Source organism: Larimichthys crocea, chromosome IX (assembly GCF_000972845.2).
Source record: "Larimichthys crocea isolate SSNF chromosome IX, L_crocea_2.0, whole genome shotgun sequence".
NCBI classification, from domain to species: Eukaryota; Metazoa; Chordata; class Actinopteri; family Sciaenidae; genus Larimichthys; species Larimichthys crocea.
The window spans coordinates 11,376,661-11,394,371 of NC_040019.1; the positions used below are offsets into that span (position 1 = coordinate 11,376,661).

Sequence of the window (17,711 nt, forward strand, 5' to 3'; positions counted from 1 at the left end):
TTTCTGTGTTTGTATGCTGCATTACTCACACATGATATGTGGGAAATTCAGGATTTACATTTCACTTTATGAACCTTTAGAAAGTTGAGTTTAAAAGCACAGAATCTGAAAATACAAGAAAAAGTCAGTTTCTCTGCTGGAGCACCGCTCAGTCGGAGCTCCCATCTTGAGACTTCCTAAAACATGCTGTCTCTCTCTCCCACACACACACACACACACACACACAAACACACTCCCCCCTCCCTCTGTCCTCCCTCCTCCTCTCTGTGACCAACATACACACACACACACACACACACACGGTCTTCTCAGACAGAGTGTGAGCGTCTCACCAGAAAGGATGACTGGAGGAGTTAGGACTGCATAGGCTGCAGTGCTGGGAGAAAGAGAGAGAGAGAGAGTGTGTGTGTTTGTGTGTGAGTGCATGTGGGAGTGCATGTGTTTGGGCGGACTCCCGCTGTAATGGTGCCCCATGTGTGACTGTGCTGACCACGACAGCCATCCTGTCCACAGCGGAGACTTTCTCAGCATGCAGATGGTGTGAGCAGTCAGGGGAAAAGTTTATAACAGCTCGTCTGAGCCTCAGCTAACTCAATCCACTCTGTACACACTGAGTTCGTTCTGGAGGGAAACAGCAGCTGAGCTGGACTACAACTTCAGCTTGTCTGAGCTCAGGATTTCTGTTGATGTGATTGATGTGACCTGGTTACCTGTCACTGGATTGGATACAATAGTTGTGCATCACCACACGTCAGAGCTGAGGGATTGAACAAGGCTGTTTATTGGAAAGGTGAGTCTGCTTATATGGTATTTTGTACAATGTTGTTACATGTTGGTGATTTTGTGGCAATGTCCCTATTGTTCTTGAGCCACACTTTGGTAACAGGAATACGAAGATGCTGTGGGCAAATGTTCTGAATCTGTTTGAGTGACACTTTAAGTTATGTAATTTATATTTTAGGCAGGTATCCCTGAAGCTGAACGTTTATATAAGATTGCAGCAGTAACACCACGTTTAAGTAACACCAGCACAGAGGGATGTGGAAGTAGCTGTGACATTTGGGGGTTCCTGGATCTGCTTAATATTTTGCATGTGTTTCTTGTATTTTGCAGAGGAGGTGAGCAAGTGGCTTCAATTTACTGAACAATGAACAAACCTCCGTTTCTTATGGGTTTGATCACTAAGTTAGTGGTTCATTAATTGGGTATATTGCCATTGTGTTACTAGTGAGACAACTCATCCAGCTGTAACCATCATAGTGAGATTGGCACAGCAAAGCATGTGTGGAAATTAGTGTGCATAGATTATATATAGATGTGTCATACCTGGGTGTGCCTGTAAGGAATCTGTGAAAAATATTGCAAAAATGACTAAGAGCTACAACATTTATCTAAAGCATATTTCTGTGTTAGCCTACACAGCAAAACTGAGATACCGACTCACTGTAACTAGCAATGATTTTTTGGACAGCTGGAGAACATCAATTTTCTGTACTTTTCAGGTAGGTTTTAGTCATGTCATTAAAATACAGCGCTGTACTTTTTTACTGTACTATCTCTGTCGCTGGAACAGCATTTTGCGAGGTCTTGCTAATTCTGGTGCAGGACATGCAGATGGCGAGACCGTTGCATATGCCATCCAAAACCCTGACCCCCTGCCTGGCTGTTGGCTGGCCAAATTGAAAACTAAATCATGTCTGGATTAATGTGGTACATGTGTGCGGTCTGTCGCTGTTATGCTTTTGACTGCATACTAACAATGGAAAAAGTTGAAATTAGAAAAGATTATAAAGAATGTGAATTAAAGGTCGAGGGAAAATGATAAGGAGGGTAATTGTTGATAAAAAAAATGGCAGGGATGACAAAAAAATGTATCTCTGACAACTTGTTTCACCTAGTGTGTTAATGGAAAAGGAAGATGTGAAAGCAAACAGGGCACGAGCTGAGGTAGAAGAGGGGGGGGAAGATATGATGACCCCCATGTGCCAGGAATGTCTGCAGTGCACAAGCTGTGCTGCTGGAAAACCTAGGGATCAGGTTCCCAGTGTCAGCTGCCGCACTCGACTGTTCCCAGGTCTAACTCTGTGATATCTGTTTATTGTGAGTCAGGAAGGGATGGAGATGAGGAGGACTGGAACTGCAGGAAAACTGGGATCATGATCAAAATGGAAAATCCCTCTAGGTAAAAGAAAGAGTTGAGTTGGGAAATACTCTTAATTGCTTTCTGGCAGACAGATAATATTGATACCACTCTAATTTCTGCATGTTAAATATACCATGCCTACCAGCACTTCTGAAGCTCAATTATGAACGTGTTTTATCTCATTTGATTAATCTGTACAAAAACTGAAATGTAAAGAACAACAATTGACCATTTCTCCGATTATGTGCCAGTCTATGCCTGGCAAGAGGCAGGAATAGACTGGCACATGAGGATTAGATGATGATTAGATGTTTTTACACTTTGTATGAATTAAACAAACAGGATATTACTGAGCTTTAGAGGTGTTGGTAGGTGCATTGCGTAGAGAAAGTGGTAACAATCCATTTTAATCAAGTGTTAAAATTACTCCTTCAACATCTGCTAAATTGACTTGACACAGGCCAGTTCACCCAAATCATCTATAGTAAGGTGACATTTATGAAGGTTAAAATGCAGAGTCAGCTTTCCGCAAACTGCTAGAGCAAACGACATCTCTGGGGGAAACGATCACCAGGTGTGATTTTCAGCTCGCCCCTCTCACTTTGTGACCATAGCATCTTGTTTTATCTGGAAAATATCTCCTTTGCGTCCACATGCATTACAAAACGATAGCCACATCAACGGTATCATTCATTCAGTTGTAACACTGCGTCAAACATGTGGAATGAGTCAGCGGTCAGTTTGAAGTCTTTACCCTCGTTTCTCCACCAAGGCTGCCGTTCAGTTCCCAGATATAACGTGACACATGGCACAGGGGAAAATTGAGAGGGAGGGGCGGCAAGTGGGTTATGAGTGTATCATACCAAAAGCTTTGCATTGTAGACTATGAAGGGGGTCACATATGGTACTCTAAATTGGTGCACAGACAAAATAGACACTGACTCATCACATTGAATCATACAAGAAAGCCAGAGAGTTTATATGGCATTTCAGCAGCGGGATCAAAAAGAAAATTTATCTCCAAGAAGAAATCCTTCAACGTTCGTGATACGTTAACACCCCTCCCTCACCTCTCTACTTCTCTTCCTGCTCCCATCTGCGTATACACCTATCTCTCTGTGACTCATGGAGGATTGTGTAGGTGTAATGAAGGATAGCTTCCTTTCGGCGTTAAATCACGATAGACTTGACTTGTGCGTGTGCAGCTGGATGGAGTTAGGGTGTGAATATTTCCATCTGCGACCTTCCTCTTTCACATCCTCTCTAACGATTAGCACAGCAAGAAACATGCCCTCCTCTCACCTCTGTGACTTTTCAGCAGGAGTTTAACAGAAACAGACTGCTCTCGAGGTAGCAGCTTTGGTAGCGAAGGGTTATATTTGTCTTTAACACATGTGGGTCATGGAGGCCCTACTGTGCAGACTTTAAGGGGGAAGGTTACTTAGGGATATTTAAAGGGTCGACAGCATTGACTGGCAATGTGAAGTTCGTGTTTCCTCTTTTGCATGGTTTGTGGTGTTTTGCTACTAGCAGGGTACAAAGGTTGTTTCAGGGTTTCGATAACGTATCAAATGCTTTTATCTGAATTAGTCTCGGAGAGATGGTTGCTAATGAAACACAGACAGGCACAGTTGGCAGTTACCGAGTTTGTGTCATTGCCAGGTGGATTGAATCAGCTGTCAAACATTCTGACTCGCAGACACAATGAGGTTTTCACATTCTGTAACTTACTGGTGTTGTGGCGGTGCATTGGAGAAGAGGGTAATCATGCCAATCAAGTTGATTTTTATACAGAATAGAACGCCAGGCATCAAGAGATTAGATAAGATGAGATCAAATTAAATGGTAGCACTGTTTTGACCCCACCATAGTGACTTATCTGTTTAACGCATCATTGACCTTAGCATCATCCAAGGAAAGTTGGCACAGGCTTTATTGGCAAGCACTGAGGCCAACGTGGTGTGCAGCAGCTGCTAAAAATGCAAAACTGAGGACTGAAAAGAGACAGATGGTAATAGCACTGTGGGCCACATGTTAAAGGACACAAATAAAGATTCATGTTTTCTATTCAGCATTGAATCATTATGGCTTCAAGATTATTTGCATCACTGTCACCACTGCTAACCAATATCAACACAAAATGCATGTGACTACTATATGAGTTTTCATCAACAGCATCACCACTCTCCTAAAAAGTTGCAGTTGAACTGCTGCTTAGCCAGCATAAGTCGTGGCATATTGAAGTGCATGGGGCTGTAGCCCAGCAGTGATACTCTTTAACAGAGTTTGCAGGGTAGTGTTTGTTTTTCCTACCAAAATCAATTAGTCAAAAGCAAAAATATAACAAGTGGATAAAACTGTGTTCATCCACTCTAAAATAAGCTGCAAGATGCTTGTTAGGATGTCAAGCTAACTAGTTAACTAGCTCCAGTTGCCACAAAACCTTCCAAAATCCACATCATTAACTACCTTGGTTTGTGGCATTATAGGTTATGTTACGTAGGTTATCATCCCTGTAAACTGTAGTGTGAAAACAGACAGCTTCACAACACGTGTCAACAGTGAAAAACAAAGCTTAGCACATAAAATATGCCATAAGATGTCTGTAAAATGCACTTGGTACACTATTGGTACATCAATTTTGGCCTGCGTTGCTTTATAGCGACCACAGGATGGGAAAGGCAGTAGATCTAAGTTTGTTGAGTCCAATTTTCTCTCGACAGAGTACTCCCTTGCCGAGTGACCAGTCACTTCCTGTGGTCACAGAAGATTTCCTGCCACTGTCCCTTTCCGACACCAACATTTTTGACATTTAAGCAACAGCCTGTAAAGTCTCAGTTAGGAGAATTGAATACTCTTCTTTTTGTTGCCCATATGATTTAGGTTACTTTAGGTTACCCCCCAAAAGTCTTCCCAAACACATGTTTAATTTCCCAAAGGATGAGCCAGACTGTGAAGAGAGGCCTCATTACTCTTTCCTCCAAACCAGTTCAGTTCAAACAAAGATGTGTCAAAGACCAATTCAGCCTTTCTGTGTGCTGTTAGCTTCAGTACTTTCCCATATGGGGAACAAAACCTGTGTAAGCACTGAAAACTAGCTGCCTCCCAATGCTGTGAAAGGTGTCTTGTATGAACACGAAGGTCTACAATCACATTTCAGGGATTTCACATTCTCATCAAACTTCCTTTCTTGTTTAGACCTCTATGCCCTTATTTCCTCTGTGTATGGGTATAATGTTATTCATGTCATCCATATGGTGCTTCTGCTTCATTTACACATTAAAAAAACTATTTCACAGATGTGTAAAGGTTGCTATCACTATATCTAAGCCTTCATGCATGCTGAATTATCATCCCATAGCGCTCGACAAAACACAGGACCCCTTTTTATCATGCATAGGTTCATCATAATAAGTATCTGTTTACATCAAATGGTTTTGTCCCAGGCAACACATGATTTATTGAGCAATTCAGTCTTGTTCTTGGCTGCTCTGTATTTTATGATTTAACAGATGCACATTTTGAAACCAACAACAAAGCGACCATGATCCTGAGTTAGGCTGGCTCAGTATCCATTTTACTGATAGATACAGACAGTGAATACTAATACCTCGGTGCCATTAATGGTGACAAACACTAATGGATGGTTTGAAAGATTTGTACCCCTCATAGAAAAGTCAGTCCATCCCATCTTTTCTCTTTTATATGTGGAGTTTGAATTTATTCATTTTTATTCCAGTGCCACAGAGCCCTCAAGATATGTTGCAGCCTGTTAAGAAATTATAGCCTGTGCCAGTAATTCGTAAGGGGCAGATTTATGACTATCCTGTGTTGTTCTTTTAAGTGTACAGTGTGTGTGGCTATCTGTGCTGCATACTGAGCTGTTGTTGTTTAGAGGGAAGGTCAGGGTGTCTCTTCCCACTGACTGGTCAAAGTTCTCAGACACACTGTGAGAACATTCTTCAGCTCAAGATGTCTTGAATGTTACTTGACAGTTTAGACAGAAGGAAGTGTTACAAGACAGGGGCAGATGGTAATGTAGAGCTTTAATTGCCGCTTTGGAAATGAAATCCTCCATCATACTGTCAAGTCCATTATTCTAGAGATCAGACTTGATGTCATCACCAAACTTAAAAAGGAATACAGGGATTCATATCAATCACTGTTTCTGTCTAATATGTACAAACGTGTTCTCCTTTAGCAATTTGATTTATCCTTTTTCCATCCTCAGTATTATTGTATTACGTCATGATCAATATTACATATCTAGTTCCACTGCTTATTTTGGAGACTGACGCCCAAATAACATTCATACTGCTGCCACACATAAAGATACAAAATAGACACGTGCACGTGCAAACACAGGTGCTTTACAAGGACATTGAACACACCTCTGGGAGGCTGTTTTCAACGTGCTGAATGGACAAAACAGTGAGGTAGTAATGTGTTAAGGCAGAGGCACTGCATTTACATCATAAATGTGCTTACAACCACATATGGCACCATCAGGGAGTTCATTGGTGTAGTGTATTCAAAAAGAATGGCTACATATGAATAGATGTAGGTTTTAAAAACAGATAAACTTGCTTTTAACCCATGTTGGGTTTGTTGCTTTACAGAAATCTGGTATATTAACCGCAACAAATGAAAAATCATTGGCCTGGGTAAAGCACTCATGATTTATTTTACAAGCACATGTTATAGCTTTTGTTCGAGTGAGTTCATAAGAAGACTGTGATAGTTGTGCTTCCTACCAAACAGTCTAAAGTAGGCAAAAAAGGGGAGTGAGTCAGTGAGAAAGTACCCAGTTCCCTCTTAGATACAGCGAATATTTCCTGAGTCATCAGCTTTTCAAACCACAGCAACTAAGAATCCATAAGTGTGAATTCAGTATCATGGTAATGATAAACATGGTAAACAAAAAGGTAACTTAAATGATTGAAGGAAGGTGGCTGAGAGTCCACCATTGAGCAAGACTAGCAGGAATATGGGGAGGCTGCACAAGGACTGAGGAAGAGACACTAATCTGGGGAAGAGAATACAGAAGAGTTTACACAGGACTAGGGAACAGAACACAGGACTCAATACTTGAAACTCACGCAGGGACTAAATACAAAAGACAGGCCAAGAAGACACAGGTGAAACTTATAAAGCTGGAACAAATAATCAAACAGGAGGTAAAGTAACACGTAACAGAAGGAGAAAGGATGATTACCAAAATAAAACAGGAAACCATAAAGCATGACAATGCAAAGTGTTTTGGAAAAAAAGGTGATATTCTGTTTCAGGCTGTTTTTTCAGCAGACTTCAGGCTCAAATAGTCTACAGACATCCATTTTCATCCAGTAGTTGTTAGATAGATATTTCACTTATGACCATAAATGTTAACTTCATGGTAGCACTACAGCGAAAAGTTATGAGATCACTAAAGTCATTAGGGTATCTGTGTGGAATTAATGGTACGACATTTCAGTCTGGACCAAACTGGTGGAACAAACCATGAAAACAGTAATATTTAAATTAACATTAAAAAAAGTGTTTCATCTTTCGCACTGTGCACAGATTATATGAATTTTTAATTTATCCATGACTGTTACATATGTCACAACCCACAAACTGGCCTTGAGCAGGAACATAAATATTAAAATGAGTAACCTTCTAAAGGTCATAATTCATCATGCTTTCCTGCACAGGCTATAGAACTTTTCCACTAATCTCACTCCATTTGTCTGCTAATTTATAGATTTAGTCATGATTATTCTTTTTATCCCTGTATGGCGATTTATTACCTCTAGACTAGACCACAGTGTAATGTTAATTTTAAATAGTGTTCCTGCTCTCAGCCAGCAGCAAGTTTCTCACGTTAAGAAACCCCTGATGTTATTTACCATTTCAATTCGGAGGAGTACAAGCCAGTCCCAGCAGTGCTGTTAACTAGGCCCTGTGCAGGAGCCATGAAATTGTGAAGGGGCTGTGGCACCAGACTGGCAACACAGCAGGTGACTCCGTCAACAGATGGGTGTACCCACGCTAGACTGTGATTTATGCTGTGTGTGTGTGTGTGTGTGTGTGTGTGTGTGTGTGTGTGTGCTAAGAGAATCAAGTGTGTAGGAGGCAGTAAGGATAGAGATTATTATCTTCAATATTAGTGTTAAATGATCTCACACAATGAAGAATTTTCTCTTGAACTCATAGCTTTTATCGCTGTTGAAGTATGAGCGCTGCCCACTTTTCTCAAACATGAATATAGCCTGACAGTAGAGCAAAGATGGACAAAAGATAATAAGTAAGTTATGGCCACCACAAAAAAAATTTTTATTTTGTCAGAGGGTTGTCGAGAAGTGAGCAAGTCTGTGCTTGCTTAGGACACACGTTCTTGGGCTGAACACCCTTACTGCACTTGCTCCCCTGCTGCACGGAAAAGTGTTGGTCTGCATCTGGTCCTCATCTGGACCTGTGGGCTGTTTGGACTTTTACCAAGGCAAGCTTAACCAGAGCCACTGATAACATGGCAATGTTTAAAGCTCACGGCAGCAGTCTTCAAGTGCTAGCATATGTCACTAAATGATGCAAAGGTTTAAATAATCTATTATACCTGTGGAAACAATATGCACAGAGTGATTTATAGCATATATTTTGTTTGTGACTGCATGTATGTACTGTGTTGACGCATTTTAGTTTGCATTTGATCAGAGGTCATAATATGAGTTTTGTCATATTACAGCTTCAAAACAGTTAAAAGGTTGAGGGTTCAAATAGACAGAGAGACAAAATGTAGGTGGGTGATGCAAAACTAGTTAAAAGAGATTAGAGGTTTGGTCTTATTATCTGGTTTATGAATTCTTCCTCCCACGTTTTCCCCTATGCCTTTGTCTCTTTGCAACTCTCAACTCTGCCCCAAATTCCGCAATGTTCCATGATTCGACTCCAAATCACATAAAAGTAGCGAATAGCTGCACAGATACTGCAGTATGCCAGGTGATGCGTTTTGTTAGAACTGAAATTTGGAAAAACTTAATTCGGAATAATCCACAGACTGTACTGGAGGAAAAAGTTTTCCATTAAATGGACTGAGTGAATAGTTTAAAAGAACACAGGCCACATTGGTGCTGTGAATACAATTATTACTTTATTATTACACTCTCCATACAAGTACATTCCTCTATTGGTAAAACTGCCGCAGAATGGGAAGTTAAGTTTGGAGTCATTGGACTTCTTTATAATTTCTGGTCTAAAAACCTACACTGAGTTTGAAAGGAGAGCATTTATGGATTCTGCATCATCTGTTTGTAATCTGTTTGCTGTTTACCTTTACCTATTTGCCTACTTGGAACTTGCAACTTCTGTGAATCTAAACAGATTTAAACTGTTTTTGCAGATTAGAGTTGCTGTAATGGACGACCAGTGTGTGTCCCACAGCAGTCCCCAGCGCAGCGGAGGTCAGGCCAGCACAGAGATCCAGAAGCAGGGACGGCCGAGTGTCATCAGGTGTGGGTGGCTCAGGAAGCAAGGAGGTTTTGTCAAGACTTGGCACAGTCGCTGGTTTGTTCTGCGAGGGGACCAGCTTTACTATTACAAAGATGAAGAGGAGACCAAAGCTCTGGTAAGGGTGCAAACACACCGGAAGACTACTCAACAACACATAAAATGATGGCATAACACACACCAGATATTATAGACTGACACTTGGTGACAACTTATCAAAGGCCAAGTCCTTAACTATGCCTGAAATTGCATAATGGAGCATGTATTAATATGATGAATATTCATATCAATATGTTGTGCATTGTTAAATACAAATTTTTTGTTTGTTTGTTTTTGTGGGCTGCTATACAACTGTCTACTGTTGTCAGCTAAGTCAATAAATCAGTGTAATCCCTTCTGAGCTGATCAAACTGGCAGATTAATTTCAGTGGAAATATTTGGTCCATATGCACTGCACCAGCTGCTGTACCCGGTCAGTCAGGTTAATTGATTTAGAGCCCATGTGGCAACCTCTGTTGCTCTGAAGTGAAGCCAATGTGAAAGTGTCAAGACTGCAGTTCCTTAAACAACCACTTAACACGTTCAGGACTGCATGGAGTCATGAACTCATACAAATTATAATAAGGCTTAAAGTTATGCATTATTAAAAGTTAAAAACTTAAAAGTTAACACAGACGCACATACTGTTTGCCTTTTAAGTATTATAATCCTCTTTGTCACCAGCCATGGTCAGCCTCTCCTACATATACATACACATTCTCTATAACCTGAATTTAACGAGAAAATAACACACTAAAAATAAGTATGATTGCCATAAGACAAACATGGTTAAACACTATTAAAGATCTGTGTTTTATGTGTATTTTGAGAAGATAGATACACACACACTGCACTGACCTTTAAGTTTCTAACTAATGTAAATGAAGGAAATGGGATGGGATGGGACATGTTTATTTACAAAGCTTGAAGGTTTTATATGTCTTATTCAAATTGCTTGCCAAAGCCCTGAATGCATGAAGGCATAGCGGAGCGGGTAGGCTAATGTCCTACTTTCCTGACATATGTGAATGTGAAATTACTCTGCTGTACATAAGGGCCATATGTCTCTATCGAAAGCTTCAGTTCCTATAATTATGTTATTTTGTGCAATTCTTTTAAAATAGTTGCTACTGGTTTTAAAAATACACACACAGCAAATGTGAGAAGGTTTGTGCACATGTTTGGTCCAGCACACAAAATAAATCAAAAAACCAAATGTCTCTGAAACAATGGACACCTGGGGTCTACACCACAGATGGATCTTAAAGCCAAATGAGATGACAAGATTCAAATGAGCCAGGCTGTTTTGACTGTTTGACAAAGTAAACTGTTGTGAGTAAAAACAACAGTGAAGCCAATGCAGAGAGCTACTCTGAAAGAAGAGGAGACAATGAGTGATGCAGACAATAAGGCCGTCTCTAACGTTACTGTAACCAGGCAGCCTCTCTCACTGAGCATGTGAACAAAGAAGGAGAAGCAGACGTTTGATTCTCATTACAGAGAAAAATCAGACATGGAAATGTGCAAGAGAAGGGATAAATTATTCATTTCACCAGGTTATTTTGGAAAGGCTCTGCGGATGAAGTTGAACTGACAGCGGGGAGAGAAATTAGAATCTGTTCTCATTGATTTACTTCTGTTTTAAGGCTGCTCAGGGATCAGTTTGTTTTTGCGATTGACTGTCAGAGAGCCAGGGACAACTGAATACAGATTTCATGGAAAAGAGGAAACAGAAATGTTATTAAAACAGTAGTTTTACATCTTGGGAAATATTATTCACTTTCATATTAGTCAGATATCAAAATGGTCAGTCTGTTAAATATGAAACTTTAGCCAGGAGACAATTACTACCTTATGTTACTATAAAGATTTGAACTGAGGGGAAACAGCCTTCTTTTAAAAAAAGAAACCTACCAGAGCATCTAACATTTAATACAACATGTTAATTAGTGAGCTTTAAATGTGCTGGTGTGTGTTTTTGAACTTCAAACAGAGCCACAAAGACTAGCTCTGTTTCTGCTCTTGTTTAAAGCAACATTATGTAAGATTTGGTACATAGCACTCCCAGTTTCAGAGTGCAAAACCCTAGCCATAATTATGGACAGTTGTACATGTGTATTTGTTATGTTTTATTACTTATGATCCAAAATTAGCAAGTCAGCAAATTTGCTTACAGCTGAACATCAAACATGTGCAGCCAGCTAATATTACTCACTAGCCTTTTATTACACAAAGTTTTTGCCAATGACTAAAAGTCAGTCCCAGATTTACTTTTGCTTAGTCAATCTTTTTTTTCTGTTCTTACTTCCCTCCATCAACATCCTCTTCATTTTCTTTACCTCTGCCCTGCTCTGCCTTTGTTGGGCCTCCTCGTCTGGCTCTGAAAACCTCCTCTTTCTGGTGGTCCAAAATGGCTGTGGTACAAACACTAACACTCCCCTGGTGCTCTGAGCTCACAGTTTGGGCAGCACGGCTAACAAACTGAGCTGACATTAGAGAACAGCAGCTATAATTTGTAGCAGTTTACTTCACTGTCAATGAGGAAACTCTGTAAAACACAGAGAATAGATGCAGAGCAGCCAGAGGACATCAGAGTTAAAAACAGAAAGCATCATAAAATATGATCCAATTACTGAAATAGTTGGTGGTGTGACTTAAGGTATTACGTACTTCTCTCAGGTAATCATACTGGGAGCAGTGCAAGAAAAGGCATACAAGTCAGTGTAGCATCGAAGTTACATAATGTTAATGTTAAGCTAAGACCTGAGACGTGATTATGACTCATTATGTAGATTCACAGATATAGATAGGTACTAATCAATAGGTAGTTCATTAGGAGTCTGTTTACATGCACGTATGTAGTATAATCACTGATTCTGAGTTATTTAAAGTAATTCAGTTAATTATCAGTTCCCTTGTTCACTCATTCATCAGTGTATTATGGAGTTTTACCATTTTGCATTTCTTGAAGTCTGATGTTTCACACCAGAACCTCTGTTCTTTGTGTGGACAAAAAATAAAAAAAAATACACAAAGAACTACAACTGTTTCTAATATCTGTTCCACCCAAACAATATCCTCTTTTTCCAGAGGAAACTTGAACACTTGAGCACAATTGAAATCCTCATTCTACTCATCTACCCACACTCGTTTATCTGGCTGATTTCCCAGCCAAGTTCAGCTCAGCCAAACCCAAGCCACATCAGCAGCAGCAGTCTCTGAAGGTTAAAGCTCCAGACCTGAAGGTGGGCCGCTGGCCAGACAGACGGAGAGGAGGTATTCTTCACTGCTATTTCTGGGTAGCTCTGGTTCTGTTGCATTAGTGTGGTCTTATATCAGGAGCAGCAACAGTTTTGCTTTAGTTCTTGGTGCTGTGAATATCCCGAGGGAATGATGCATATTCTGTGGAGAAGTTTTTCATAATCATTTACAGAAAATGACAAGAAACTATTTATTTCCCACTAAAATACTCTTGCCATCTATATATATCCACCCAGAAATGTTGTTCATTAATGTCCCTACGACTTCAGCGACCTATTCTTTCCTGCTTCTAAAACTGCTACTTTTTGCACAGAATGGGAAATTTCAATAAAACTAGGTCAGGCACAGAGCAGCGCATTCAAAGTCCTTAAATCTCCATGACCTCCGAAGCAGAGCAGCATGGAATAGCACAAAAACAACACCCAAACATGACACAGTACCCAACAGAATACAAGATAACTAGTGTAGAGAATGTCCCGAAAGAATGAACACAAGTAGGGCAAAGAGGAGAGAGGGAAAGTTCTTCCTAGCGTCAAACAATGATGTTCAAGATCAAGGCAAACACGCACACACAAGCACACTAACACACCAAGATGTGTCTTAACGTGCAGTGGAGTTAAATCTCCCCATCCTGAGCTGTGAACCACAAAACGCAGAGGTGTGAAACCATATTTAGATCAGCGATTAATTAATGCTCTGACGTGCTGTGAAGTCTCCATTTGTTACCTGTCACATTTGCCTAATTGCTACCTCCTTAGTGGGAGCAGAAACATCTGCCCCTCTCTGTCGCCTATGGAAACGCAGACGCCAACATAGCCTGACATGTCACATATTTAAACACAAAGCCTGCATCAGAGAAATGTCTTTTTCTTATAACTCCACTTACAACAACACTGCAATGCTTCACCTTTGGTCCATGTGTAAATGACAGTTATACAACTGATGGCAAAATATTCATATTGCTAACTTTCGAGTAACAATGAATGTCTATTATATACTGAAAAAAAAATAGGTCACTGACCTCCTTTTTACATTTTCCTGTAAGCTCCCTCTTGTCGTCATGCAAATAATTACTATTGCCTCCTAGAAGCAAAGGCAGAAAAAGTGTGTTATTGTTGTAGCTCCAAAAAAAAATTAGCATAGAGGAGGTTAGGGTGGAGAGGTTGGCATACAATGTGTCCAACTTTGATACTAAGGCCACTGTTCCCTTTCAATTTTCTGCTTAGATATAGAAAAGACATTTTATTTCAAAGTTGTATTTAGCTAGTTGTTCAAAGTTTGTGAAGATTCTCAGTCATCCAAGTCATCTTTCTTCTTTCTTTCTTAAATCTGGGGCAACTGGACTTGATTGTAGATCTTTGAGAAGTTTCAACTCATAAGAGGCTTCTTCAGTTCTGACTGCTGGGTAGATCCAAGTATTGATGAGTACCTTGAAGGGATTGTTGCCATTTTGTTAGTGCTCCCTGATGTTGCAGTTGTAAGTAAGTTCGCAAGTAGCATACAATGAATTTTAGTGTTTCAAAATATGCTCTGAGAGTGCTGAGGGGTGAACCAAGACAGTAAACGGACAGATCATACACCTGAATCAATGAGCTGAGAGCAGTTATGAACCTAAGAGGACCTGCAGAGTCAGATGGTAACTCTGTGGGTTCGTCAAGTGATGAACTGGGGCGCTAGATCAGCAAACACTCAAAGAACACAATACTGGTTATAGTGGGAAGTTAAGTAATAATTAAGTATTCCATTGAACCGATTGATATTATTTGATACGGGACTGTTTTATTGTTTGTACGCGCAGTGCACATTACATACATACATAGTGTACTGAATTAATCCTAAGAAAATAAAGGTTTTACAAAATCAAGATGAAATTTAATTTATTGCCGCTAAAACAAATTCTGTTTATAGACAACTTTATTAGAAAGAGCATACAGTATTATTATTATTGTCAATACAGGGGACCATGTTGTGTCTTATACAGTAGGGCCAAACCTCTCTGAGCAACGTGTGGAATCTGAGGAATGGGAGTCAGATGGAGGTGAAGGGTCACCGAAACGCATGCATAGGGCACGGCACGTGTGGGCTTAGCATCAACATGCCATCTGCCTGCCCTTACTCGTCCATGGAGATGTAGGCACGCACAAGCATGCATGTACTCACTCACATTCTCTCTCTCTCTCTCTCACACACACTCAGATTTCATCTGGCTGAGCCGTAAACAAAGACAGTATTCATTCAGTGGTTGAAATAGTATGATTATTGTAATTTAAACCACTTAGCATTGCATCTGTATTCAAGTGAAGTAAGTGAGGTAGCATTATGAATGAATGAGAGAATTGCGAATGAATACATTGAACTAATTTGATTTTATTATAATGTTTTAAGAAAAGAAAGACATATAAAAATTGAATTATGATGTTATGAGTCTGGTCCCTTCAAGCCTTACAAGTTAGTTTATTAATATTCATACCACGAGGGGGTCGTGTCCGAACTCAGACAAAATGATCTGAAGAAAAGTAGTTGGCTTTAATGAGAAATTGCATTGAATCAATAATGCAACAGTGCAATAATGCCCTGAAAACTCTTTGTTTTCCCAGCTCGAGCTGTTTGACCTTGGCATTTAACAGAAGTAAATAAAATGCCACTGCAGCTCTGTAATTATTCATACTGCAAGACTGTGTCGTCTTACTGCTGGTTTGATGAAACATTAACACTGTACCATTTGTCTGACCTCCACTGCTACAGTAACTCACGCACAAACAAAGACAATGGTCGCACTTCTGATCTTTACAATACCATCCGATTGTAGCAGAACGTACGCTTGTGAAGTGTGAAGAATCCAGAGAGTCACATCCCATTCAGACGTGATCTGACTCGCATTGTATTTGAATGTCAGAGGAATGAGGACAATCATTTGGACGTTACCCAAACACCCTCTTGTCTACGTCAATAAATGCATGTCTGACATCATCTTCTGATTACAGATCAACACACAGGCTTTGTGTGGACATGGTCGGGCGCATGACTAGAAGACAATTACTGCATCTTCTTTTATTTCTGACATTATTTCTCCAGCAGGCACAATAACGACAATAACAACGAATGATAAATGGGAGACAGTTCTGGTTGTCAGTATTCCTCATAGGCACTCTAAATACAGAGACTATACCCTCTGACTCCTCTATGGTGACTGCATGTCTAATAAGCTCTGTATTGATGGATGGAAAAGTCAATGAACTCTCGCTGGACTTGCAACAAGTTCCTGCAAGTTGTGTTTTACAGGCACTTTCTCTCTATCCAGTACATCAGTTGGTAACCAGGTACTACTATGTTGATCATTTTAGGTATGTGCAGGTGTAGTGGTATTTGTACAAGTGGGGGAGTACATTCCCTGAGTATGCAGCTGGTGCAGGAGCTGAATCACATCAAAATTCCTCATACACAACAACAGGGTTTAAGTTGGTATCCTCTGCAAAAGAAAAAGACCCTGTCTATTTCCCATGGCATCATGTACTAGCCTGGGTATTGTCCCACATAATAGACTTACAGGTCTTGGTTGATGCCTGCAACTTTGCTAATTCAACTTAAAGTGGCTATATTTATTGTTTGCTATTTGATTGTTTTGGTTTTGTCTTGCCTGAAACATTTTTGTTCAGCCTTGACATCAATCTCAACCATAGCGGGCACCTGTTTTAAACAAGATCTAAAAACACAATGTACCCACTACCTGCTCAGCACACACGTGTAGCATGATATTTCCTCAGGAGTTGTTGGAGACCAAAACATAAATAAAATATTAGTCAGTATAATAAAACTACTATAATAAACTTCTACATGAATGCTAAGTTTCTGTTAACATAACACGGTCACCATATAAACTTTAAAAGTCTTAGAAGTTACTATCCTAGTGTTATGAGAGTTGCAAATGAGAACAAGCTAACAGAGACATTTTAAGGCACTACATGCAAACTAGGTGCTTCTTATTTTGCGTGGCGGGTCACTGCTCAGTTAGTCCCCAGTCAGCAACAGAGGTGACCTGTCAGACAAAAATGTGAATCAGCAGTATCAGTTCATAATCCACTCCACAGTGTCCTCTAAGGCGCCCTGAAGGGAGGTCTGAGAGCATGAATCGGATATCAGAAATACACAAAAGATGTCTGTTTAAATATGTTTTCATGCTGCCCTGTGGCTAAGTATATTTATGTTCACTCAGTCCTGATTGGTAATATTCATTCTGGACCTCAGGGAGCCCTTTAGCCCCCTCTAAGCATCAACATCACTACTCAGACCACGTTATGTAAAAAAATAGTAACTGCCCTTTAAGATTTCTCTGTCTTTGGCTGTTTGTGGAAGTCATCCACTAATGTCATATTGCTATCTTGTATATCTAAAAATCTGATTCTATATCGTAATAATATAATGTTAGGTTTGAAGCTAGAGATGATGCAATAGCTGGAGTGATCTGTTTTTCTATGTGGTTGTAAAAATACATGCAACTGGTTGCGGTGGTAGCATGCCCTCTTCACCAAATTTCTATCTTGATATCTCATCACATGGGTAACATAGGTAGTCCATAAGTTTATTTCATTATTCATTTCCGTTGGCAAAGTGTGTGGTGATGTAAGGGACCAATAAATCAAAGCCATGCTTGAGGTTTGGTATTATAGTATAGAATGTCTCAGTAAGGTACTCCACATCATCAGCTTCAGAAAGACCTCAATGGATAGCAGGAAGGAAAGAGTTTAAATTACCACTAAGGGTACATCAGGGTAGAGCACGTGTG

General features: G+C 40.0%; 1 protein-coding gene across 1 annotated transcript in view; it reads left to right on the plus strand.

The window, feature by feature from the left end:
• The first annotated feature begins 307 nt into the window (after positions 1 to 307).
• arhgap24 (Rho GTPase activating protein 24) overlaps positions 308 to 17,711 on the plus strand; it is a 67,740-nt gene continuing 50,336 nt past the window's right edge. Inside the window, exons 1-2 of the mRNA XM_019253699.2 lie at positions 308 to 790; positions 9,522 to 9,746. Of these exons, the coding sequence (XP_019109244.2) occupies positions 9,537 to 9,746 (210 nt within the window). The 5' untranslated portion in view covers positions 308 to 790; positions 9,522 to 9,536. The remainder of the gene's footprint in view (positions 791 to 9,521; positions 9,747 to 17,711) is intronic.